The sequence below is a fragment of the Scomber scombrus genome, chromosome 1, assembly GCF_963691925.1.
Source record: "Scomber scombrus chromosome 1, fScoSco1.1, whole genome shotgun sequence".
In the NCBI taxonomy this organism is placed as follows: domain Eukaryota; kingdom Metazoa; phylum Chordata; class Actinopteri; order Scombriformes; family Scombridae; genus Scomber; species Scomber scombrus.
In genome coordinates this window covers 12,276,308-12,304,068 of record NC_084970.1, presented here as the reverse complement: position 1 = coordinate 12,304,068, position 27,761 = coordinate 12,276,308, and the positions used below count along the sequence as shown (strand labels likewise).

General features: G+C 39.5%; 2 protein-coding genes across 3 annotated transcripts in view; one reads left to right on the top strand and one right to left on the bottom strand.

The window, feature by feature from the left end:
- igdcc4 (immunoglobulin superfamily, DCC subclass, member 4) overlaps nt 1–13,196 on the bottom strand; it is a 58,043-nt gene extending 44,847 nt beyond the window's left edge. For both annotated transcript variants that reach the window (XM_062420667.1, XM_062420675.1), the window contains exon 1: nt 12,805–13,196. In XM_062420667.1, coding sequence (XP_062276651.1) covers nt 12,805–12,871 — 67 coding nt within the window. In that variant the 5' untranslated portion in view covers nt 12,872–13,196. The remainder of the gene's footprint in view (nt 1–12,804) is intronic.
- A 9,572-nt stretch (nt 13,197–22,768) lies between these two features.
- Nucleotides 22,769–27,537, top strand: LOC133979603 (secretory carrier-associated membrane protein 5-like). Its single transcript, XM_062418155.1, has 5 exons — nt 22,769–22,919; nt 25,032–25,188; nt 25,733–25,834; nt 26,865–26,982; nt 27,358–27,537. Exons 1-5 carry the CDS (start codon nt 22,769–22,771, stop codon nt 27,535–27,537), a joined length of 708 nt encoding a protein of 235 aa, XP_062274139.1.
- The last annotated feature ends 224 nt before the right edge of the window (nt 27,538–27,761 follow it).

Here is a 27,761-nt window from a genome sequence, read left to right as displayed (position 1 = left end):
TAATGTGAAAAACAGAGATTAATCTGGTGGTGATAAGCTTAATCAGCATTGTGTGAACTCGTTTGGCAAGGGCTTGAATGTAACGGACACTCATTTATATGTAAAAGTCCCGCACTCTAGCTTCAAGACTGCCTCCCTGGCAACTTGAATTGGCACACACAGAGCACCATAAAAATCAACATATTCACTGCACAAATATACCCAGCTGAAACTCGGCCCAGGGCATCTTTAAATAATATGTATCCTAATTTAGCATGAACTCTCTGGGGAAGGGATCAAGATGCACTCACAAATCGCAGCTGACACACCCACGCTTATACAAGCAAGCATGCACACAGGGTGTATGTAGCTACCTCAGCAAACACACACAGATACTTAATTTACCGCTAATGTGTAATGAGCTATTCTCTACAGGCACTGTTGTCCGACAAGCTCTGGTTTTAAGTCTCAAGAGCTGGGTATGTGTGTTTGTAGAAATACTGAATGGGAAAGTAGAGTGCAATAAGTTATAGAATAAGTTATTAGAATATAATCAGTAAAACATGACATAAATACACCATTTACAATGAAATTATAAATGTAATTACATAAAGCCTTTTAGGTGTTGCACTCACAAAGAGGAGATCATTCTGAAGTGTAAAGGCCAATGCCAGCCATATAGCAAGCTGAATATATCCCTCTACAAATTCAGTGTTTAATATTCTGTAGCTGCCACTATACGGAAGACTGAACAGCTGGCCTCTGTTGTAGACACAATGAACTAGAGCTGAACACACTCGAAACATTAAAGATGATGGTAGAGTTCAGAAGGAGACATGGATAACAACTCTTAGGGGGCCTATAGGTGGACACCAATATTGACTCCACTGTATGAGGGAGCCAGCAGATGATACACTTCCTGTAATGGCTAAGGAGGTTCAACCTACCACAAAAAACTCTTGTCTCAGTTCTACACAGTAATAATTTATTTGATACCTTTTTTTAGTATATAATGTGTTTCTTTGTTAGTATGTATGTGTTTTTTGCAGGAATATTGACATTAAAAACTCAGTGTAGGTGTGTGCAAAATGAGTCGATACAATGGATTCTCATCCCAGTTCGTAACATCTCTTTGATACTAAGTATGATAAGCCAGAATGAAGGATAATTTCCAAAATTACTACAATATTACAACACGGTCCCGCAGCAATTTGTGAAATGGTCATGAAACCAAAACTATAGATTTTTGTACATGGACAACAATTTTTTTTGTTCGTGACACTCAGCACGTTTAAGCTAATGTATTTAAATTGGAAGTATAGTTTATATGAGATTATGATTTCATGTAATGTGAAATGGTTGTTAGTTCGTGTTGGGTGGGCGCTTGTCTCTACAGAGTTATGATTTGGTTTGCCACTTAGAGCACACTACTTAAAGCAACACAACAGAGATGATGTACACGAGTGGCTGTGTGGAAAAAGTCTAGATATTTAGCAAAGCAAACCAAGGCCAATGCAAGAGCATATTGGAAAAGAAAACTCAAACGTAAGGCCCATACTGATTTGTTTCTGTTAGATGTGTAAATGAACTACTGACATGAAATCCATACATTATGAATTTTCTTCTGGCGTATATCAAGGCTATTCCCGGCTGCTGTCGCACATTGCAGTTTCAAGTTGCTATGATTACGCCATTGTGAGAGTTTGTTATCTGGTTTGTTTTGTTAACTTTTTTATTTACCTTGAATTTGCCAACAATAAATTATTTATTAACCAGCACATTCAGCATTTGGTCGCATAATGCTTTGATATTACTTAGGTGTTTTGACAATCCGCGCTTGTATAATGCAAGTAAACACAGAATTGAAAACGAAGTAGGATATCTAAAAATGTGTGTAGTGAAAGTGTGTGTTGGTCTATGAGTGAAGAAATTCCTCTTATGCGTCACACAATTCAGTGAAACACACACTAGGTGAGACTGTCATGCAGAATGTCATTAAACTTTATCGCAGCTAGTGAGGCAACTTTTGCGTCACATGACTTTAATTTGCTCTACGCCATCATTTGTGCCTTCTGTGGTTGAGCTTCAACTTAAATTACGTGAGACATCAACTTTATGAAGACATCATACGATTCTTCAAAATGTAATGATGCCAAACTCAAAATATTCTCCTTTGACACTGTGCCAAGCCGAAAATGTGACCCCTTGTGTAACTTAACATCCCCATGATATTTAAGCTAGAGCATGGACTTTGCTCCAGAGTACCCTGGTGCAGTGTGTGGAATAAATGGTTGACTCAAAAAACATTTCCCTCCCACCACCATGCCTAACATTGTACAGGGTCACTTTTAGCAGTAGGATTCCTACAGGCTAATGTTCCTAGGGTGCTCAGTGGAAGTATTCACTTTGTATGAAACAATCTGTTGAGATGACCCTGTCTGACATAAGAATATTGTTTTTGCCCAGAGCAGTTACTCAGAGTAGATGTTGAGCTGTAGAGTTATCCATCTATTGCACACTAAGAGAGAGCAATTGAATCCTTCCTAGAGCTCAAAGCATGCAGAAGTAGTCTTAGGTACTTTCAAAGCATGCTAAAATAAGACATCCGGAGTGTGGTGATATGGATGGGCTCGCTCACAGCCCTCACAGGCATGTCAAGCACAAGTGAGTTAAAGCTGCTCTTTTGGGTACCTTTATTTTTAATGAAAATCATCACAATATTCACTTACAGTGGCTAAACTGGGAAATAGAGTTACCCTGTATCACATATTCAGTGACCCACATTATTTCACTTTGTCTGTCATTAGAAGCAAATGTAACACAACAAGGATGAGGAAGCTGTGATAAACACATAATGCAATCAGAGACAATTAATGGGTGTGTTGTAGAAGGGTTGCAGAAGCCAGGAAGAGCAGTCAGCAACCACGTGCCATTGAGGGCCAACAATCTCTAGGTTTTCTTAGCTTAATTTACTTTTCTAGCTGCAGGGTCAACATTTCTCCTGAGTCATTAAGTCACCACCCTCACAAGCGCTCCTTAATTTCCTTCAAATGAATTTCTTAAAACGAAAATAAAACTAAACTAAATGTAATTGGGGCTTAAAACCCAATTAAATGAAATACACAGCAAGAAGAAAATGCCACTGGGGTTTAAAAAACATTGACTTTAAAGGCATTGCAACAGCAATTAGAGCTAACTCATTTAAGCTCTTTCTGCCTTTTGCTTTTTGTTGTTTTTTCACAGCATAACATGTAAATGTAAATAACAAGGCAATAAAGTAATTTCTCTACTGAAAAGGATAAAGAGTAAAAATGCTTTCAATCCAGGCCAACACTTTTCTGTGAACAACATACTGAGATTTTTGACCATTTTTATCTTTGGTGCAAATATCTCTCATGTAATCTCTGACACATGCAGGGCAGATTGAAGAATCTGCTATGATGTACAGGTACAAAAAGGCATCGGCAGGCTAACATGCTATGCTTGCTTCAAAATAAACACCTTACATTCACTCTTTTTTTCTTTTCTTTTTTGGTGTGGTGTCTTTCTGTGTGATGTTTGCAGGTTCTTGTTTGCACTGATTTCCTCCCAGACATGCAGGATAAGTGGTTTAGAGAAAATGAATATGAAGTACCTTTCCCCTTAATGAAGGCACATCACACTATTGCTGCTCCAGTGGAATTGTGCAGTAAGCAACTGCTGCAGAATGCTGGGCATCTCCCACTTATTAATGTATATGTGAAAGAGTTAAGCTTCACAGTGCAGAAAAGCATCACGACCTCAATCAACACTTGCTGGAAAAAAAGATGACTGCTGAGACATTTAATGACACTAAATGCAAACTGTTGGCCTGTTACTACATACAAATTTGAAGACAGTCTATGCTCTTTCCAACACAGTACATCTGGTTCTTCACATAATTGGAGCTTCCAGGGTAAATTAAATAATGTGGGATTCTCAGTTAGTAGTACTAATACTTCCTCATGTAACTGCTGCTGTGTTTACATTTTTCATGTGCATATAAAATTTGCCAATTTGCCCCACGAGCACCATAAATTCATGCCTGCCCCCCCCCCAATCCCTTCCCTCCACTCACAAGCTTAAATTCCCACAAAAAGCCCACAAGTACCAAAACCCACCACACTCATGCTCCAATTTCTGAACCAAACAAGAAGAACACAACAACAAACATGCACGCATCAAGTCATTGTGTTGTTTCCTGGTCTTGGTGATGACTACTAACAATGCAAAGTAATTATTTGGTAATCATACATGAAAGACACTAATACGCTCATTTAATCACAATGCATGGTACTGCTGTCAGTGTTTTGCGGAACTCATTAATCCAAATGTGACTTTTGATTTGAATTTAAACACTTTCTGATGCCAATATATTTCTTAATTATTCCTGTACCATTCTGTGATTTGTTGAATGTTCTTTTAACCATTGTATGAACTGAAAACTGTTTGGTACCAACTTTCAATGATAAATCTTACAGTGCAAATAAATCAATTTCCTCTTTGCTGTTATCACAGACAACCTCCATCAGAATCGCCATTTACCTCCACAAGATTTCATCACCTGGATGTGATTGCCCCCAGCATGGCACTCACTCTACTGTCAGTAAGATCCCAAGGGGAGTCATTCCTTATTCTGTCTCTGCAGGAGTCTGCAGGGCATGGTAATCTAACTCTATATAAACTGTATCCTCTGACCTTTTACTACTATATCAGATGAAAGTCAAGGAGCTATACCTCTAGTTGTCTCCTTTTTAAATCCCTTAAATGCATAATTGAACAATGAATAATGGATCTTATGTAATAAGATTACAGTATATCTCAAAGGGAGGTATTGCCTCCCCAGATGCGTATAAGTACTTTAGAGCTTCTAATCTTCATTCCACCACGCTTGAATTTTCAGCGCCATACCAATCCTTGCGCACAATATTGCTTTATTTCTCATCATCATATCATCATATTAGCAGCAGTCACTGCATCGTAGCTACAGTGCAGGCAGGCTCCAGACATGAGAAAAACTTTAAACAGTACAGCTGCTCTAAACAGACTCCACTGGTTGATGAATGAGAGTGAGAGTGAAGTTAAGGTGAGCAAAGATTTATTAGGGCCCGAGCACTGACAAGTCAGTGAGGGACCTATTGTAATTGCCGGAATTATTATTATTATTATTATTATTATTATTATTCAAGTGCCGCGTAATGAATCGCATTTTTGGCGGCTTGATCATAAATGAAAACTCATGAAATTCTGCACACACGTCGCAGCTGGTGTAAATTTATTTAATTCAACGTGATTGGACGCAAGCGTGGTAAGGGGACTCGCTAGCGCCCCCTAACGTCGGGTCATGTGACCACAAATCTTCTCTGATCGGCATGAAATTTAAATATGTTACAGCTCTCATCGGATCATACGGAAATTAATTTTGTGGAATTTTTTTACCAAACAGGAAGTTGACCACGCGGCGTGGCGTGCACCGATTTTCACAATTTCGCACACCGCTTTGAGGACTTTATGATGTTCACAGAATCATGAAACCTGCCACGTAGGTTTCAAATCATGAGCTCTTTCATCTGATACCACATTTGCCCAATATTTTGCCCCAACAGCTCAGTAGCGCCCCCTAATGCCTTTTCCCACTTAGCATGTACTGACAAGCTCTAAAACTCACCAAATTAGACACACTCATCAAGACTCATGAATATTATTTTTTGGTATAACCGCAACCTTTTAAGTGCCAAAATGACTCTACAGCGCCCCCTAGAACATTAAAAGTTGAAGCCCCGCCTTCTACATGCACGTACATGCACGAAATTTAGGCTTCATATATATCATGACCAGACGCACAAAAAAGCCTCTTGGACCCATACCCTAAGTCCAACAGGAAGTCGGCCATCTTGGATCACAGGTGCATTTTTTCCGCCACAGGTGCATTTTTTCAGCCCGCGTACTTTAACGCACTCCTCCTGCAGTTTTGACTGCAGAGACTTCAGATTAGAACTGTATCATCCTCAGACCTTGATTATGTAAACTTGATGACAGATTTTACCTACGTTATACCAGGTGGGCGTGGCAGTCGTTTGTTTGTATAAACAAACAACTCCTTATAACTCCTCCATACATTGTCGGATGTTTATACATGCAGCGCGTGAAATGTCACACTTGGTGACGCCGTTTCAATTTCAACATCATTGGGGGTGGGTGTAGCAAGGGGTCTCCATAGCGCCCCCTAACAGCAGGTCATGTGACCACAAACTTTGTCTGATCTTCGTGAAATTTACAGGACTCATAGCACTCCTGGGTAAACCCCCAAATTATTTTTTTCAAAATTTTCGCTCTTACAGGAAGTGAGTTATTGTGCATTTCCTGCGTCAATTTTCCATTTTTCCCTCTGCCTTTAGAGGACTTTCCCGTCTTCACAGAATCACCAAATTGTACACATACGTCAACAGTCACACATATTGCCTACTGACAAAGTTTGGGATTTTTAAGTGAGAAAATGACTCCACAGCGCCCCCTGGAAGATTTCAAAGTTTAACCATTATATGAATACCTCATCCCCTTTCATTTGTGCTCTTAGACTGCCATCTAGTGGAGACATTAACCATATCACACAATGTTCCATTGAAGCAGCAGGAGCAAAGACCTTTACATGGCTGCTGTCAATGCCCTGCGACTGCGACAAGCACTGACGTTCCTGCGTAAGAAGACCTCTACCTGCGCGCCCTCCGACTGCGCCACAGTCCGACGTGCGTGGATGCGCGAGGGCCCTTCGACACTGCTTGCAGTTTTAATTATTCATTATTTTTCACGTTCTTATGCCGTGTCAAGAATCGCATTTTTGGCGGCTTGAACATAAATGAAAACTCATGAAATTCTGCACACACGTCGCAGTTGGTGAAAATTTATTTAATTTAATGTGATTGGACGCAAGCGTGGTAAGGGGACTCGCTAGCGCCCCCTAACGTCGGGTCATGTGACCACAAATCCTCTGGGATCGGCATGAAATTTAAATATGTTACAGCTCTCATCGGATCATTGGGAAATTAATTTTGTGGAATTTTTTTACCAAACAGGAAGTCGCCCACGCGGCGTGGCGTGCACCGATTTTCATTTTTCGAACAACGCTTTGAGGACTTTATGATGTTCACAGAATCATGAAACCTGCCACGTAGGTTTCAAATCATGAGCTCTTTCATCTGATATCACATTTGCCCAATATTTTGCCCCAACAGCTCAGTAGCGCCCCCTAATGCCTTTTCCCACTTAGCATGTACTGACAAGCTCTAAAACTCACCAAATTGGACACACTCATCAAGACTCACAAATATTATTTTTTGGTATAACCGCAACCTTTTAAGTGGCAAAATGACTCTACAGCGCCCCCTAGAACATTAAAAAATGAAGCCCCGCCTTCTACATGCACGTACATGAACGAAATTTAGGATTCATATATATCATGACCAGACGCACAAAAAAGCCTCTTGGACCCATACCCTAAGTCCAACAGGAAGTCGGCCATCTTGGATCACAGGTGCATTTTTTCCGCCATTTTCCCCATTTCCAGGCCTTGCACTTTAACGAACTCCTCCTGCAGTTTTGACTCCACAGACTTCAGATTGGCATTGTATCATCCTCAGACCTTGATGATGTAAACTTGACGACAGATTTTTCCTACGTTATACCAGGTGGGCGTGGCAGTCGTTTGTTTGTATAAACAAACAACTCCTTATAACTCCTCCATACATTGTCGGATGTTTATACATGCACTGCGTAAAATGTCACACCTGGTGACGCCGTTTCAATTTCAACATCATTGGGGGTGGATGTGGCAAGGGGTCTCCATAGCGCCCCCTAACAGCAGGTCATGTGACCACAAACTTTGTCTGATCTTCGTGAAATTTACAGGTCTCATAGCACTCATGGGTAAACCCTCAAATTATTTTTTTCAAATTTTTCGCTCTAACAGGAAGTGAGTTATTGTGCATTTCCTGCGTCAATTTTCCGTTTTTCCCTCTGCGTTTAGAGGACTTTCCCGTCTTCACAGAATCACCAAATTGCCCACATAGGTTCACACTCAGGCGCACTTTAATTTGAGACCATAACTGCCTCTGGGCGTGGCACAACAGCTCAATAGCGCCCCCTAATGCCTTTATCCATTTTGTACATTTTCCCAAACTCCTACACTCACCAAATTGTACACATACGTCAACAGTCACACATATTGACTACTGACAAAGTTTGGGATTTTTAAGTGAGAAGATGACTCCACAGCGCCCCCTGGAAGATTTCAAAGTTTAAGCCCCGCCTTCCACATTGACATAGAAAAATGAAATCGACAAGGCCTATGTATTATGTCCAGACGCACAAAAAAGCCTCTTGGACCCATACCCTAAGTCCAACAGGAAGTCGGCCATCCAGGCTAAAATTTTCAATCTGGATAATTAGGGCCCGAGCACTGACAAGTCAGTGAGGGACCTATTGCTTTTGCCAGGATTCTTATTATTATTATTAAGCACGCTCTTATGCCGTGTAATGAATCGCATTTTTGGTGGCCTGAACATACATGAAAACTCATGAAATTCTGCACACACGTCGCAGCTGGTGAAAATTTATTTAATTCAATGTGATTGGACGCAAGCGTGGTAAGGGGACTCGCTAGCGCCCCCTAACGTCGGGTCATGTGACCACAAATCCTCTCGGATCGCCATGAAATTTAAATATGTCATAGGTCTTATCGGATCATTGGGAAATTAATTTTGTGGAATTTTTTTACCAAACAGGAAGTTGACCACGCGGCGTGGCGTGCACTGATTTTCATTTTTCGAACACCGCTTTGAGGACTTTATGATGTTCACAGAATCATGAAACCTGCCACGTAGGTTTCAAATCATGAGCTCTTTCATCTGATACCACATTTGCCCAATATTTTGCCCCAACAGCTCAGTAGCGCCCCCTAATGCCTTTTCCCACTTAGCATGTACTGACAAGCTCTAAAACTCACCAAATTGGACACACTCATCAAGACTCATGAATATTATTTTTTGGTATAACCGCAACCTTTTAAGTGCCAAAATGACTCTACAGCGCCCCCTAGAACATTAAAAGTTGAAGCCCCGCCTTCTACATGCACGTACATGAACGAAATTTAGGATTCATATATATCATGACCAGACGCACAAAAAAGCCTCTTGGACCCATACCCTAAGTCCAACAGGAAGTCGGCCATCTTGGATCACAGGTGCATTTTTTCCGCCACAGGTGCATTTTTCCAGGCCTCGTACTTTAACGCACTCCTCCTGCAGTTTTGACTCCACAGACTTAAGATTCGCATTGTATCATCATCAGACCTTGATGATGTAAACTTGACAACAGATTTTTCCTACGTTATACCAGGTGGGCGTGGCTGTTGTTTGTTTGTATAAACAAACAACTCCTTATAACTCCTCCATACATTGTCGGATGTTAATACATGCACTGCGTAAAATGTCACACCTGGTAACGCCGTTTCAATTTCAACATCATTGGGGGTGGGTGTGGCAAGGGGTGTCCATAGCGCCCCCTAACAGCAGGTCATGTGACCAAAAACGTTGTCTGATCTTCGTGAAATTTACAGGACTCATAGCACTCATGGGTAAACCCCCAAATTAATTTTTTCAAAATTTTTGCTCTAACAGGAAGTCGGTTATTGTGCATTTCCTGCGTCAATTTACCATTTTTCCAACAGCGTTTAAAGGACTTTCCCGTCTTCACAGAATCACCAAATTGCCCACATAGGTTCACACTCAGGAACACTTTAATTTGAGACCATAACTGCCCCTGGGCGTGGCACAACAGCTCAATAGCGCCCCCTAATGCCTTTATCCATTTTGTACATTTTCACAAACTCCTACACTCACCAAATTGAACACATACGTCAACATTCACACAGATTGACTACTGACAAAGTTTGGGATTTTTAAGTGAGAAGATGACTCCACAGCGCCCCCTTGAAGATTTCAAAGTTTAAGCCCCGCCTTCCACATTGACATAGAAAAATGAAATCGACAAGGCCTGTGTATTATGTCCAGATGCACAAAAAAGCCTCTTGGACCCATACCCTAAGTCCAACAGGAAGTCGGCCATCCAGGCTAAAATGTTCAATCTGGATCATTTTTATTATTATTATAGTTGTACGCCTTTTTGACAGCCTAAACATGCCCCAAAACTCACCAAAACTTGCAATCATGTCCGATCCGGAGAAAACTTTGATATTTTAAGGAGCGCGGAAATGGCCGACGCAAAAATTGATTAATAGCGCCCCCTAGAAAATTTAAAAAATCAAGCCCCTCCACTCAGATTGACGTAGACAAACCAAATTCGGGAAACACATGTATCGTGTAAAGACGCACAAAAAAGCCTCTTGGACCCATAGCCTAAGTCCAACAGGAAGTCGGCCATCCAGGCAAAATGCTCAATCTTGATGCTTTTTTGACCCTTCACCCACATTCCTTTGTGCTGAGAAGTCACCCAGACTCATTTGTGGTCTTAGTTTGCCATCTAGTGGAGACATAACCCCATCACACAATGTTCACTTAAAGGCACAGGAGCAAAGACATCTACATGCCAGTTTTGACAGCCCTGCGACTGCCGCACGCACCGACGTGCATGTACGGCGTTACAGTTGGGGGGAAACCGGGGGGGTGCGAGGGCCCTTCGACACTGCTTGCAGTTTTAATTCTATTTACATCTACAAGCAGAGCTGTGATTTTCTTCCATCAATCAGAGGATGTGTAGTAAAGCCATGGGCTCTACAACCAATCAACTAGTACAACATATCAGCAATACAATAATACATAATATATTGTGAGCACAGGTATTACAGGTATTAGGCACAGGAAGTTAAAGGTAGTCCGGTGTGTTTGTGTATTTGTCCTCACATCAGGACATTTGTTCATTATGTTCTGCTGCAGGACTTATTTTTTCAGAGGCGCTGATAACATGGAGCACAGCCTTATTTGTATTATGCCTAAATAAATATTACAGAAATTATGTGAGCCACTTCCCTATCAATGTATTCATTTTGTCTGCACTGTAAAATGTCAGAAAATTGTGAATAATTTCCCGGAACCCAAATTGGATTCTTCAAAATCCTTGTTTCATCTGACTATCGGTCCATGACCCCAATGATAACTAGTTTACTATCATATATGACAAATAATAGCAGCAAATCCTCACATTTAAGAAGCTGGAACCAAACTGGTATTTTATGCTAAAAAAAGATTGAATTGATTATTAAATTATTAGCAAATTAATTTATTCTATGGATGAATCAACTAATTAACTGATTTAGCTTTAATTAAAACTGAAAAACAATAAGGTAATATTAATTTGGAGTAACCATGTCATTTGTCCAGCCTAAATATGAATACCAACTCTTCATGATTAAAGTCCACAGAAGACAAATCTCAAAGTTCTCTCTCCTTGTCACACACACACACACACACACACACACACACACACACACACACACACACACACACACACACACACACACACACACACACACACAGACACACACACACACACAATCCACTTGTCTGGCCCTTAAGCTCTTAACAGATAAGTACCAACTTGTTAACATGATGATGTTGCTTACATCAAACTTCATGCAGCTATGAACCTTTTCCTGAATGCAGTCAGGTTCTTACAGGTTTAGGAACACAGTCAATGTGTCAACTTATGAAATGTGTCTTCAGTTCACCCTAATTTCACTCCCTACAGTCTGCACAGAGATAATGTACATGTTGATGGAACTATTTGGCTTCACAACATCATTGTTACTGTGTTACCACCAAACTTTCAGTAGTTTTATGCAGCCAGGAATGCACACATGTTCTTAGATGTCCATGTTGAAATCTGTGAATGCAGACTATTTTGGTGAATTTCAAGAAGACAAACCTCATGGCATAGGCCTATTCAATTTTTTAATGTTATATAAACCCCTTCCCTGGCCCTGACGAGCATTAACCTCCACTGACATTCAGTTCTTTCTCATGTAAATCCTGTGGTCAGGCTTTCACCCACTCATTGCCTGTGACTTTCTCTCCTCTGCTTTCAGCTTCCACCACAATGTCTCTCACGATCAGCTCGCAGGCATATTTTTCTTCAGATTTACAAAGTACATACACAGTTGAAGATGATCTGTTTAATGACACTTCCCACTAAATCCTCCTCACTCAACTTTCTGAGTCAGTGGCTAAAACCAGGCGTCCCATGCGCACACACAGTCTTTCTGGGTTATACAGTGTGAGAAGAAAAAAGAAAGTTCTGATGTTTTATTGGTAAAGCAATCAGCACAATTAAGTCTGAGCTGCGTACAGGATGCTCTACTTCTGTTAAAAGCCGAGACCGAGACTACATGTCTTCATAGTGAACCCCGATCCATATTTGATCCGAAACTTCCTCGGTTGGTTCAAAGCGCCCTGGCAGCCCTGTGGCAACATTCAGGGCTGCTCCTTTGCTGGCAATGTGCAGCAACTCCGTAACGCCAAAGCCTACAGCGCGTCCTGGGAGACAGCCATGAAGTAACAATACACCCCTACCTCCCTAAAGCACCGCACCGGAGAGGCCACATGAGGTGAACACAGAATACGAAGGGGTATTTCACAGACCGTGCAAGGTGCAAATTCACCAAAGTGGCTCCCCTGTCTTTTATTATAGCCCACTTCTGTTCTGAGCAACTGCACTTTAGGGGTAATATGAGTGGCACACTGCCTCACACATGCATTCCCCTGAAAAACATGCACATGATTAAAGTGAGAGCTTTACCTTGCTTGGATGGACCACAAAACAGCGAAAGAAGACAGAACAGCCAAATTGTACTCTCCACCGCCATGTACAGCCTTTGATTTCCACCAGTGGGGTATAGCAGCGTGCGTCTATACAATCAGCTATACCGTTATAGCGACATGCATATGTTGGAATCCGCTATTGTCTCCGGTGCGTAAGGGAGTCTCTGTGAATGTTTAGGTCTCTTTGGTTAACAGTCCCTTCGCTTTCCTAACAATAAGGTTGCACTAGTCGGGGGTGAGCCGTCGTGTCTCTCGGCGATTCAACGCCATGTTGCGAGCGAATGTTAAGTGTGTGACTGCTGGTCTACACACGATACGCACACGCATGGACGCACACATGCGCGCGCACATACGCGCACTGGCACGTTCACCAGACACTGGCTGGCTGGTCGATGCTGGAGTCCTGAAAAGCTGTCGGTGATTCTAACACACCCCTTCTTCCTCCTTTTTTTTTGTTCAACTCCATGCTTTCTACTAACACTTGCAAGATCAATTCAAAGCGGCTAAGCTGCTTGAAGACTTGCAATACCAAATATGTCCAAATGTATTTTACCCCTGGAGCCTTCTGTCTCTGTCTGGAATGATGGATTCGTTAGGGGAATGCTTCATTCACTGCTTGACCAACTGGTAGCCGCTATCTGTATGACTGAATGAACCCAACATTGGGAGACACCAGGGATGTTTATGAGCACTCACATCCAAGTACAAATGTTTCTGTGCAGATATCATCCTCTCTTCACGCAAAATCAACACTCATTGGTTCATATAGTTAAATGTAGCCTATATGCTTTTAGATTTCACTCAACCTATGCACATGCACACTCGTGTGTCTATGGTCGCATGAACGCTTGAATGTGAGCAGGTCTGGGTTAAAAAATGGAGAGCAGGGAAGGCACATGTGCTCCCTTCGCAAAAACAAGAGGAGGAGGCAAAGGAGGTGGGGCGGGAGGGGTAGTGGTGGTGGGGGGCGTGCATCCCAATCAAACAGCCAGCTCGCCTCCTGCACTGAGTGCTGAGGGACCCACTGACTTTTGCATGCATACACATAGCAGGAACCAGCTGGAGCCCAGCCTTCCCTGAGCAGACAAAGACTCGCCTCGTGTAGCATTCTCAGCATCACTGATACCAGTAGCATCCCCACATTCACCAGTATACAAACATAGTGCTGGAGAGAAAAACAAAGGCTTTAATCAGTCAGATATATACAGAAGTACACATATAGGGAGAGTCTCAAGACAGAGGGTGTTGTATTGCTGTGCAGACTGTAAAGGGAAATTTGTGATTTTTCATATTGGGTTATATATAACAATACAATTTGACTTGACATATACATCAGAGCTGCTACTTGTTACACTGCAATAAACAAACAAAATCCACCTTTTGATGATGTTACATCAACTCATAAAATGCGTGTTGGTATAGCAGGAAAGCCCACAATGGATTAGTGTAGAGTTATTTTGTACCATTTGAATTTCAGAGAGCAATCTGTGCTTTTTTTGTAACTCAAACTGATTGACCTACAGCATGTAGGAGTGGGATGCTCTATATATTGCCAACAACATGGAGAAAAAAACACAGGCAAATCATAAAAGGCTGTAATGAAGAACGTCCCTTTTGTAATAACGTCTTGTCCAGCCACATTTCTTGTTCTCACCGAATTCATTTAATGCTGATATGAAACTGATTTGGGCTGATGAAATGAAATTGGATGGATGCATTTCCCAGGTGTCTGATTAAAGCACATGTCTGGGCCATCGGATTATGTGATTGCATTGGAAAACTAATAGCATTGCTGTGTCCTCTGTGATTGTGGTCAAGCTGTAATTTCCCTGCTTCTCCTTTTTCCTCCCCAGCTGCCGTAAAGTAATGAACACAAACTACCAGCTGCTCACAAATCACTCTACAAAGCACTACGATCTGAATGCACAAACTAACTATAAGAAATAGCTTCAGTTCAGTTGTGTCATAATATGTTGACACTTCACTTTTTGGATTGGGGTTTTGGCTGTGTGCCTCTGTCTCACAAGGTGCATATGTGTGTGGGTGTGTGTGCATGTGCATGTGTGAGTGTGTGTGCGTGCACGTGTGCTGTTCTGCTGTATAGTTATTGTATAGAGTGTGTACAATAAAAGCAGTACAAATGTGCAATGAAGGTCAAGATTACACAGCATAAATGTAAGCTTATGTTGCAGTGCCAACAGTCTAGACAGACAGAAATGAAAGACTTGTGTCCCCTCAAAACCTCAAGAGGTGATCCAGTGCAGGGTACAACCTGGTCCATGTTATGTTCCTTATTATAAGTAACCTGATGCCTTTAAACCACAATCCAACTGAACATGCTGCAGCAACAGTTGAAACCCCATCTGCAATTTGTTACCCTCAGCAGACATGGCTGGCCAGTAGCACTGCGATTGAACATTGGTGTCTCATGACCATATTTAAAACAGTTTAGTACAAGATGAAAACAATGTGCGCCAGGAATTACAGAACATTCTTCCAATGGGCACATCTTTCGTTTCACAGTCAAGCCAGAGAAAGAAAGCCAGGACAGCCAAACAAAAAAATGCTGAGAAAATTATTTGCACATTTGATGTTCTGCCCATTGAGACCAATTAGGATAGTAAACTTGTCTGGCTTGAGTCAAACAGCAAGAGGTTTTAGTAGTTTCTCTTGGCAGTAAGTGGTAGGTTGGTGTTGCTGTTTTTCTTTGAAAACAAATTAGATTTTTATACTACAGACGTTATTGTAAATGGCTTGTGAGGAGCTGAGCAACTCCACTGCACTCCAGAAAGTGTCCATAACTGTTAGAAAAACCACGTACAGTTAGTATCTTGAAATAAGTGCATAGCATAACACTGCAACTACGCTGTTTTGAGAATATTCGTGAATTGACTGACAAAGAAGTTGGCTTTTTGTCAAAATACTGTCATGATCATTGAGTTTGTTTTAATTAAGGTCAACATTCAAAATGAATTAGTACTTATTATATGTCACTTGCATTTCTTACACAAATCTCATCTTGTTTTACACATACTGTATGTGAGCTCAAGGTAAAGGGTAAAGTCTTCAACATAACAAGCTTTATTTTTCAATGACTGTACTATCTAATAGCACATTAGGTAAACTGCCAAATGATACCATGCTGATTATATATTAACACCACCCTTAGAAAGCACATACTTTATGCTTATTAATAATTATAACACATGTATAAAGCATTACACATTAATTTATCCACAAGTACTAGCTGTTATTACTTTTTAATGAGAGATTTCATGAATGTCTGTTATAGGAATTGGTAAAGTGTAAAGAAATGTATATTAATTAATTTATCATGAGGACCATTAGCTTATCTGCACTGCAGGGATATCTGAATGTTTAAGTTCTCATATACCATCATAATTACATATTCTTTTGATTACCTTAAAGGTGGTTTAATACATTCATTTTCATTATCCAGAGTAGAAGGAACTTCTGATGTCTGAAATAAAGTGCTGGCTTCATAAAGTAATCACAATGGCTGTGTGGCATTCAGTCATTGCTACAATTATAGCCACAGTAAAAGATGATGGTTAGTTACCATTTCTTTGGTTTCATTATAATTTGGCCTTTCAATTGGTGGCCTTTCTATTTCAGAGATATTTAAGTTAGTAAAAAAATGACTCTTTTATGTATTGTACTAGGTTTTTTTTAATGGACCCGTTTTTAAAGGTGAGCAGGTTAAAATGATACTACTAAAGCACATTAAAAAACAAAAAACAAAAAAAAAGCTTGTGATGTAAAAGAAAGCCAAAAACAAATCTGCAGTTTGAAAAGTAGCAACTTAAGAAAGTAGTCCAGCAAATATAGCAGTTATAGTGGTTTTTTTGTTTTGTTTTTAAAAGCTGTTTGTCACTAGAGGCTCTGACTCTGTCCACTTGCTTCCTCCCCTATTTGTTTGTGTCCTTGTCTGTAGGCCACAAGCAATGCTGTCTTGAGTCTGTGAAGTTTTTGTATTTGAATGCCTCTGTGGTGGCTCAGCTGTCTTTCACTTTCCTCAAGGGCAGAGACACCCATCTTCATCAGACAACAGAGTGTCTCCTGAATTGATAAGGAATTACCACAGACTGACTGACAGAGAGTGAGAACAGTGCCCCCAGCTGGACATGCTGAGGAGAGACATCAGGCCAGACACAGGCATTCATCATTCATGTCAACAGTACAAAGGGGGAGACGATGATCAGAATGCTGAGCGATCACAGTGCACAGTATATTTTCTAGTAATAACCTTTTTTGAGAAGAAATGTATGTATTTTATTGTAAGTTCCCTTCCATTTGCTTTCCGTTAGCTTGCTTGTATTTATACAGTCCATATTTAAGACTTCACTAAACCTTAGTTTTGATTTAAGGAAAATAATAATCATATATCTGTCCTTCACTTCCAGCTGAGTTTAATCAACTACTGTGACATGTTTAGTGAACAAACACTGTATGCTACGGTCCATGGTTCATGTTTGGATATGTAAATGAGGTTGGTGTATGATTGCCTTGCCACAATGTTATTCCACCTCCTACCGCTGGAGGGGTGCCCTCTGCATGCTTGGTCTGGAGGAAAGCGTCTCCATAGAAACTAAGACAACGGTGGCACATGGGCTTAGAGGGTGACTGGGCAAATGTTTTTTCTTTTTAAGAACAATGACTCTGGGGTGCATTGGCACTGGGACGGAATTGAGAGAATCAAGCAGGGATATTGAGTGTCGAACAACGGACACATATTTTTATCTCATTTAAAGTGCATTTACACACCCAGTCATGAAGATAAATAAATGTATCCATGTACTCAATAAGAAGTGTATGTGTGTGTGTGTGTGTGTGTGTGTGTGTGTGTGTGTGTGTGTGTGTGTGAATGTGTGTGTGTGCGTGTGTGTGTGTGTGTGCGTGCGTGCGTGTGTGTGTGTGTGTGTGTGTGTGTGTGTGTGTGTAGTAACTCTAAATGTAACAAATGAAAAACTGTGACAACATTTAACTAAAATATTTTTAAAACAGAATGGGACACTTTTTAAAGGACATGATCTCGGAAGACAAATCGGAGACACAAATAAATGATTAACTCTTTAGTTCAGTTGGAAATTGGTGGATTATTTGTGGGTCATCTGAATGACCATTGCAAACAAAACTCCAAGAAATCAAGTGCAGGATGTCTCTACCTCTGATGTTCAATAAATGTTGATGCTAAGATGTCAGGCCCATCTCCTTACCCTTCATTTCCTCCTTTTCTCTTTTCCCCTCCTATCCCTCTCATTTGCTCACTGTCTTGCTTGATACTTAATATCCTGCTTTCTGTCTCCACCCAGTCCAGGATAAGGACAAAGTATGCAGCAAAGAGGAGCCAGAAGAGAATCATTGTGTTGCATCAATGCTGTGTTGGCAAAGCTTATGGGGGAAATCTGACTTTCCCATTCTAATCTATGCAGAGTGAAGCACTATTGGTGAGCTAGAGTGGGAGGGGGTAGGTGGGCTAGAGGCTCTGTTAATACAGAGTAGCACCATTACTCCCTGAAAGAAGCAGTCCTTGTCCTAATTAGCTTAAAAAGTAAATTCTGAATTAGAATCTCAGTTAAAGATTGCGAGGCGCTAAGAAAGGAGCTCATCTTAATGGTCCTGTCAATGGAGCCTTGTGTGGTGTAGAGATGAGAGGGGTAGAATGAGGAACTGAGTGGAAAAAGACAGATGCAGACAAAGAAACAAGAAACAGAGACCACTTAAAGCCAACTCTTCTGCAGTTTTCTGTGTAAGCCCTATAGCTCGATTGCCTTAGAACAACCTGTCAGATGATTGTCTAGACTGAAACTACTTCAGCTAAATATTAATGGAGATAGAAAGATGAAAAAAGAGAGTGGCAGGAGTGACAGTGTTATTTATATAAGGGGAAAGAGAAGTGTCAGCTGTACCAGCTATACGTCCCAGTGGCCTTAATTTGACAGGAGAGATTTTTTTTTTTTTTTTTTTTACAAAATCATTAATTGATTTTCCAAAAATTGCTCAAAAAATGTTTTGCCACTCTTAGTGTGTTACCTTGCATTGGTTTTTCGGTTGTGCAGTGAATGTATTGAACATCAGAGCCAGGATGAGGATAAGGATAAGCAGTTTGGAGAAAATGGATGGATGCTCAAGCAGCCTTGCATGTAGATGTAGTGCTTATGTGGCTCTCGTAAAAGACACATGAGATGACAATTCACCAGGATCCACTCCACTCTTCCACTCCCCTCACATTTGTCTAATCAAACAATTGCAAATGTTTCTTCTTCTACTTGGCTAACTTCGTTTATTTTTTCGTCATTTTACCACTTTTACATTTCTGTTTGCAGCGTTGGAAAAAAAGATTTGCAAGTGTATCATTGAGGAGCTCAATGTCTTGTAGAGAAGGACACACACTACTCGAGACATTGAGAGGATAGTACATACCACTAACCTTTTGGAAAAAGTATTTTTTTCTCCAAGAAATGTTTTTGCTACTCATTGCTCATTTCCAAATAAATATTACTGATTACAGAGTCATGTGTCAGGCTACTATTTTTGTGCAGTATAAATGATTGTGCCTTTTACTTTGACAATCTGAGAACACGCACTTGTAAATGATCATGTTAAGTAAATATCAAAGTGCAATCAACCTTATATAATAAAATTAAGGTTCCTAGAATGCACACACTGACAAAGTAAACATTTCTGTAAATTCTTAATCATGTATTTCCATTTCAACTAGAGCTAACAATTCTAACAAATACTTTTAAAGAAAAACTATTGATGACGGTGCTGTGCCGTGCCATGTGTCTGTTAACTTCAGTTTCATGTTACCATTCAGTGAGTAACTGTGAGGATATTCCATTTCAATCTTAATTAATAGAAAGATTGCATTTTTGGGACTCACACACCCGCATTATCTATCTACCAGTAAGATAGTGAGCAAGATGCTTAACTCAATTTTGGTTAACTTTAGCTGCTCAGTGGCAACATACAACTGTGTATGAGTAACAATCTAATCAACATAACTTAGTAGTTTGTATTGTCCTACAACTCACGTCACTCACACTATTTATACCCCTTACCTTTAGGCACAGAAAGTGTTTATGACAGAATAAGGTTGTTCAGGGCCAAATTGCATGGTGCTGCTCCTGCTCTTCTGCCTGTGAAGAAGCACCACACAGTTACAATTGATTTTATGATCAGTTATTGTCATTTGAATTACTACTCTTATCTATGCAGTGCAGCAGAGGCTTCAGAAACCACATTTGTATCTGATGGCTTCATGTGGGCAAGGTGAATCCTTTCTTTTGGGTCTACACTATTCCGTACATGGTGTACATCTGTGGCAAACCTTTGACACATCAGTCTGCTGTGACGTATACAGTATGTGTAATCAAAGACAGAGATTTCAAAAGCTGAAAGAACATTTTTCGGAGTTACACATACCACAAGTTAGGTAAAGAGAAAGGTGAATATTTGGAGAGAAGCCCTGAGAAAATTGAAATTGTCTCTAATAGTCTGACCAAGGTTGAGACTTCAAATCAAGGTCTTAATAGACCTGATTCATTACACCTCACTAATCAGGCCTTGTGTGCTGATCAAGGTGCATCATGTCTGTTATGTAGTTGGATATTTGTTAATATATATTATCCCCGGAAGAAAGATGTTGTTTTTTTCTCTTGTCCACCTCCACAAAAGTGGGTGCATAGCAGCTGTAAAACAGCACAATGGCATAGTAGCTAGTAAAGGATCTTGCCCAAGGACACTTTAGTAGGGAGGAATCCTTCCTCCTGGGTCAGCAGTACTTGAATGACTTAAACGTTACAGTAGTTTTAATATCCACCATGCCTCACTCCTTCTCAAGGATAGAAATGTGTTGGATTGAGTTTGAAAAAGAAAAAAAGTACAGGAAACCATTGTGATTACCCACATGCCATATAATTTTACATTGCTTTTCAAAGCAGCCACACACTATGTCTGCAGTGACACCTGCTGTACTATACCGGGGTTGGAACCATGTTCTACAGCACCACACCAAACACATGTGACAACATTCACACAACTTAACTCAGTTTGCTAAATGGAAAAAAAGCTCCCGCTTACAGTAGTTAGCCAAGCTTAAGTGTACCAACAAGTGTGTGTTTACTACCAAGAGATTGTGTCCTGTGGCATAAACCAAGTTACACTTTCCCTCCAGAGTAACTCACCGCAGTGAAACAGCAACCCCAGCTGGAGAGCTGGAGCTAAGCTTGTATCTAGGTCAGCAACAAGCTGAAGCCTCATATTCACATTCAGACTGATGACACTGTACCATGTGGGGTGTGTCATATCTGAAATTGCTCAATATAAATTAAATCACTTTCAATGAACCACAATTATATTCCTAACATTACTGGCTGATTTAATGGTCTTTTTCTGCATCTGCAAATCTCTGAAAGCAGAGACGTTCTGAATATATAACCCGCTATGTAATTTTAACATCATTTTGACATCGTAACTCTCGTTTAAACCCTGCACCTGTCACTTTCATATATTTCATCAAACTGAACACTGCATTCGACCTCCACTGTTACATAATTAAATTTATTACACGTCACATTTAATTTTTGCTCTTGTCACCTTCATTATTTTATACACTTCATTTTTTTGTCCATATTTCCTTAGTACAGTCAATATTACATTTCACATTTTATATCTAATTTCCTAAGTATTACCATTACATTATGTTGGTTAACAGAGTTCAATTGTGAATTTTAAGCTTTAATTTTATTTTAGCAATACTTTGTTCATTTCATTATGTTGTTCATTACACTTTGCTAAAAAAACATATTCTAAAGAGAAATATTAAAATGTAAAACAACCAAGAGCTGTGAATCTATCTGTGTGACTGAATCACACATGTCAGATTTACTGTAAATATGTTTGCAAAGTGGTTATTATGAGTGACAGATGAGGCTTCTAGCTGGCAGTTTAACACTACACTGTTTACCTCCGTCGGTGGACCGGGTTCAGGACCATGGACAGAGAGCCGAGCAGTGATTGGATCATCAATACAACGTCAAGGATTAGCGTAATCTGCCTATTGGTCTGGATCAAAGTGACAACTGATTCAAGGACGCTGATTGGTCGAAGGCTGGGATAGTTCGGATTTATTTTCCATGGTCATACAGTACAGAAGAAAGTATTTATGGTAGTAATAGTCTCATAGTTTGCTTGTAGATATCACCTGATAGTCAGTTATACTCCATTCAACGCGCAGTTGAAGCCTCCACTGGAAACGGTGTTGTGCAAACAGAGAAGCCGCTGCTCTCTGGAAGAGGTAAGCAGATTATGTTTACTGTGAAATCCGTAATTCCTGACTATGATGGTCAGCTCTATGTCTAAATAACTGTCTACTGCCGTGCATACAGACAGTATTGCTGGGTCATTTTCCTCCAGTGGAGTGAAGCTTTTATGTGATTCCAGCCAGCATGCGTGTCTGCTCTCCTGGGGTGTGTTGGCACTTTCTTGTGATTTCGCTGAAACCGGAAGGATTCAGTCATTAAAATCTTATTACCACCGTTGAGACGTGGCTGGAGGGCTCATACATTAGCTAAATCCCCCGACAGGACGTCTTAATAGCCACGCCTAGCTTAGCCCCCTCTGTTAAACGCATTTTGTCCATAATGTATGTTGATTTGGCAATTATTTAGTAAAGACTTGACCCCATAAGAAATAATGTGGCTATCAAAGCAGCTGCAAATTACCGCACATACAAAGATTGTGGAAATAACTCAGTGTCAATGAGGACTAACTTGTAGTTTCTTCTTTTTGAATCAGGCTCAAGAGACCCAGGAAGAAAAAAATCTGAACAGCAAACTCGACATTATATCGATATGGCTGGTCAGTAATAATATAAGTTTACTCATACACTGGAAACGCTTTTTATGCAGCATGCAATGTCTAACTGTTATACAAAATTTGTTGCAGAGCCTAACTTCCCCCCACTGCCTGAATTCATTCCACTCAAGCCATGCTTCTATCAGGACTTTGATGAGATCCCTGAACAGCACCGCAGCATGTGCAAGAAAATGTACCACCTGTGGATGTGTGAGTGGCTAAATGTGATGTTGCATTGTTAGGCTATAAGAGTGCCATGGGATAACCAGCTCTTAAATGCACTTATTATATACATACACTTAATATACTAAATAAGGTTAGTCCTACATTAGGTTTCTAAAGTTTGGAGCTTAAATTTAAACTATGAAACTTCAAACAGGCTTTTATCTGCATAGACTGTCTGACATTGTGATAGAACAGCAAGTGACCTCAAAAGATATTTTTTTAAATTATCTGAATTTTTCTGGGTGTCCCATGAACATCTCCTCCAGCGGTTAGCTCATAATAAGAGCTAACAGAATGAAATAGTTTACAAGGGTCCTTTTGCAATAGGTCATCCAAAAGATTTTGTTTATTGGCTGTGGCTCTGATATCTTGACTGGTTTATTTGCTAATGAGTCACAGTGCTGACCAGATGGCCTTGCTCTGAGATGAGTTGTTACCATTGGAATTGTGTTAAACAATTTTGTGCCAGAAGCACTTTCATCTAAATTTATTATGCTATAAACAAGCAGCACAATGATGTTTTTGATATTGCTCCGCTCTGGATGCTCCCTACTCGCCCATGACGGAATACGAGGAAGCAAAGGGCAGGGAGAGTTGCAAGAACAAGCTCAAAGCTGCTGCAACATGGACATAGACACTATGACATTGTTAGTGTTTGGCAAAAGAAAAGAACAATAATGTAATTAAAAGTAAAACATTAACATAAAAACAATGAAGACTAATTGGAAGGTGGAATGTTGATGCAAGAGTGCTTCATGATGGGTTAGTGGAGTGCTCAAGAAGACCAAGTGATTTGACAGTGAACAATCAACTGTTAGTGTTTGGATACATGTAGTCAGTGGAGGGGTTATCTGATTTTGTGGCTTCATTATTCAGTTGAGCAAACAAAGTGAGTTTCAATGGGAGATTAATAAAATGTTAAAACTATGTTCAAATGAACAACTATTGAAAAGAAGTGATGTCTGCTCACTATCTCAAGTGATTTTAATGTATAACTGACATTTTGACCACACTCTGTCTTTCTAAAGGCAAGTTCCACATGAACAAATATGCGAAAGCAAACCCACCATCGAACACCATGCAGTTATTTTAACAATATCAGTTCTGCAAGAAGAATGATTGCACTGAAAGAGAATACCAATGGATTTGGGCCAAATAAGGCACATGCAGAAGTGCATCTTCACCCCAATTTCCCTGCTGCAGAGCACAGTCTGTTTGACACAGTTTGACTAGAATTGTGATGACACTTCATAGAAGAAGCTGTAGTGCTTATAAGTTCTGTTAGTTTTGCTTTATTATGTTTGCAGTGCAAAGTCGACAAAGCTGAAAACTGTAGCTAGAAGCTGGAATAATTATTTGAACCCAGCATGAGGATTGTATCTGTTATTCTGAACTATGTTTCAATGCAGCTAACCTCTTTTCTTTTTGCAGACCTCTTCTTTTTTTGTAACAATAAACATAAGAAGGTATTGAATGTCCTAATTAGTTTTTATTGTGCTATTTTAGTTTTATTTATTATTATTTAGTAATTTACATCAAGTTTCTGCAATTTTTTCATGCATTTGTCATTTTCCTTATGTCATATGGTGGTGTTATGGCATGCAGATTGCTGTTTTTACACCTTTTTTTTGGGGGGGGGGGGTAATGTGTATATTGTTGTGTACGTAACTGTGTTCCTTAATGGCTATAATGTTCAGCTGTGTTTGGCTTCAGAATTATCTTGAATAGCACTCTGCAATTTCTCTATAGACCAAAATTCCAAACTGATTGGCCTTCTTTGCTAGTTTAGAAAAGAAAAATAGGACCAAAACACAGAGCTCCAATTACAACCAAATGCAATTTAGTTGGGGAACAGTGTAGTTTCAAAACATTACTGAAAATTAATAGAAAGGACATCTGCAAAAAAAGGCTATTCAGGGAACACAGGCCATTTTTTGAGTCTATTATATTATGTATTTCACGTTATGTTAACACTGGCTGTCTTCATATCCATCTTCCATTTTTTCAAACTCTTTTCTGCATGTGCATGTGTGTGTGTACCAAGTGGATATACCATTTTGTACATCAATGACATATACGTTTGTTGTGGTCTTGCAGTGAATAGTATAACGCTCGCTGTGAATCTCATTGGCTGCTTTGCTTGGATGTTTGGAGGAGGTGGGGTGACCAACTTTGGACTGGCTATCATATGGCTCATCATGTTCACTCCCTGCTCTTACGTCTGTTGGTTCAGGCCTATCTACAAGGCCTTCAAGTAAGTCCAATTTTAAGTACTGACATTCAAAATATAGTTTTTGTCAGAGATGCAACAGTAACTGAATTGTCACCAGAATTGTGTATTATAAACCATAATGCATAATGTGTTAACAAGAAATGCTGAGTGACAGAGAGAATCTGATTGGCTTATTGTAGTTCATTTACAATGATCTTTATTGTTTTTATACATCTTTTCGTTTTAAATTTGTGCAAGTTTGAGTAAAATTTGCATGTCAAGAGGTGCAATTGAGTCCTCCAATTAGATGATGATCTGGGCATCAGCCAGTAGAAACACATTACACCTCCTTGGAAGAGGTAGAAACATAATCCCTCTGTGTTTTAGAAGACAGTTTAGCCTTCATTGCCCCACAAATGGGCACATAGGAGTGACACAAGTACTGCTAAATAAAGACAGCTTGTTGTTATCACTACATTAACTAATGTTAGTTAATGTATTCTTACTGTAAAGTGTTATTGTGATAAAATCAGTATGGAAGAGTAAATATTTTGTGTTCTTTTTTTTCTTTTCTTTTTTTTCTCAGGAGTGACAGCTCTTTCAACTACATGTTGTTCTTTTTTGTGTTCATGGCCCAAGTCGGCATCAGCATCATCCAAAGCATCGGCATACCTGGATGGGGAGTATGGTAAGAGTCAGAGATTAAAAGTACTTTGGAAAAGTAGTTTTTAAATTTTTTTTTTTTATAATTGCTTAAATTTTTAAGTAATAATATTCAGAGTATAGAACATTTTATGGTAACAAATGTTATTTAATTATATGTTCAACAGTCTTTTATCCAATACATGTATTTATATATATTTTGTATACATATATATATATATATATATATGTTTATATATTTTTTTCTTACTCTTACTAATGTTCTTCCAAGAATTGAAGAATTCGTCTCTCCAAGTATAAACAAAGCTTTAGTGTCAGTTATGTCAAGGGCAACTTATTGTCTGGTAAATCTATTTATCTATCTATTTATATTTCATATAATTTATATTATATTTCATCTAATTGTAATCAGTCATGTTCAAAAATGTACTTAAGTAAATGGAAATGAGGACAAGGACTTGTCAATTAATAGGCATTACACTAAGGCACAGAAACTCTTATACTGAGAGTCAGTCTAGTACAACTCAAATACCTGAGTCTTTGCATAAAAGTGTTTTAATAAGGCTATAAAACCTATCTTTGAATGAAACATTTTGAGCTCAAGCAATAAGATAAGATTGTATTTTTTAAAGACCTCATTTGCTACTTTCATTAACATGACAGTGATGGACCATCAGAAATTTCCCTCATATAACTTTTATGATAGACCTGTTATTAGACTTTGAGAGGTCGTTAAAGGGACCCTCAAAATGTCCCCTGACTCAGGCTAATGATCAGAAATTAATATTATGACAGCCTCCATAAAGTTAATAACTGTCACCATGTACAATTGGATATCCATGTATGAGCTATAAAACTTTTAAAATGTAATCTGCAGCACTTAAAGTGTAGACAATTATTAGCATTTCATTTCCAGATGTTTGGTGGTAGTATCATTTTAAATAATGCCTGATCCAATGACACATAATAATTGGCAATGCTGTGTTCAATGTGATAACAAAAAGTTTAATATTAGCTAGTTTTTGAGCAAATTGTGTGATTTGTGTCTTTTTTAGTGGTTGGCTGGCTACCATCTCCTACTTCAGTTATAACATTTTCATAGCACTGATCATGCTGGTCCCTACTATCATGTTCACTGCAGTGGCATCATTGTCCTTTATTGCCCTCACAAAGGTAAGAATTTGAATGGTGCACTCTGCAATGTACAGGAATTTTAGTTTGAGGAGTTTTCTTTTAATCCACAAGTGCAATTATTTCTCATAACAATAATTATTATTTATTATCAGTTTGATTCCATGGAGAATAATGTAGTGGGCCTTTATAAGTCCAGAATTTGACATGTTTATTACTGTAAATGCCCAAAATTTGTGTAATCCTTTGAGGTATGTAAAAAACTAAACAAATTAGTACAATTATACAGCGCTCCTAATGTAAAAGTACAGTAGAACAGTAAAACTGCATGAGACATCAACTGCTGTAACCTAATCCACATACTTTCCACCCATGATGGCTTATTTATAATACTTGTGAACCACACCTTGCCTGCAGATCCACAATTTCTACCGTGGCACTGGGGCCAGCATGACCAAAGCCCAGGAGGAATGGACCACAGGAGCCTGGAAGAACCCTCATGTACAGGCAGCAGCCCAGCAGGCTGCCATGGGGGCAGCTGCTGGAGCCATGCAGGATCAGTACTCTAGCCCACAATATAATGAAAACCAGATGTAGCCTCTTCAGGATAGAGGTGTCACAAATATGTGACAGTTATGCCAAAATTGGGGTTAGGAAAATCTTCCCATCTCTCACAATACTGTTGAATATTCAGTTTTAAAATTGTTGTCAGTATATTTATTAATGATTCAGAGACGCTGCAATTGCACATTTTGACATATTCAGGTTTAACTTACTTAAGTTTCATAATTTGGCAAACAATTACCTGAACACCTGTATTA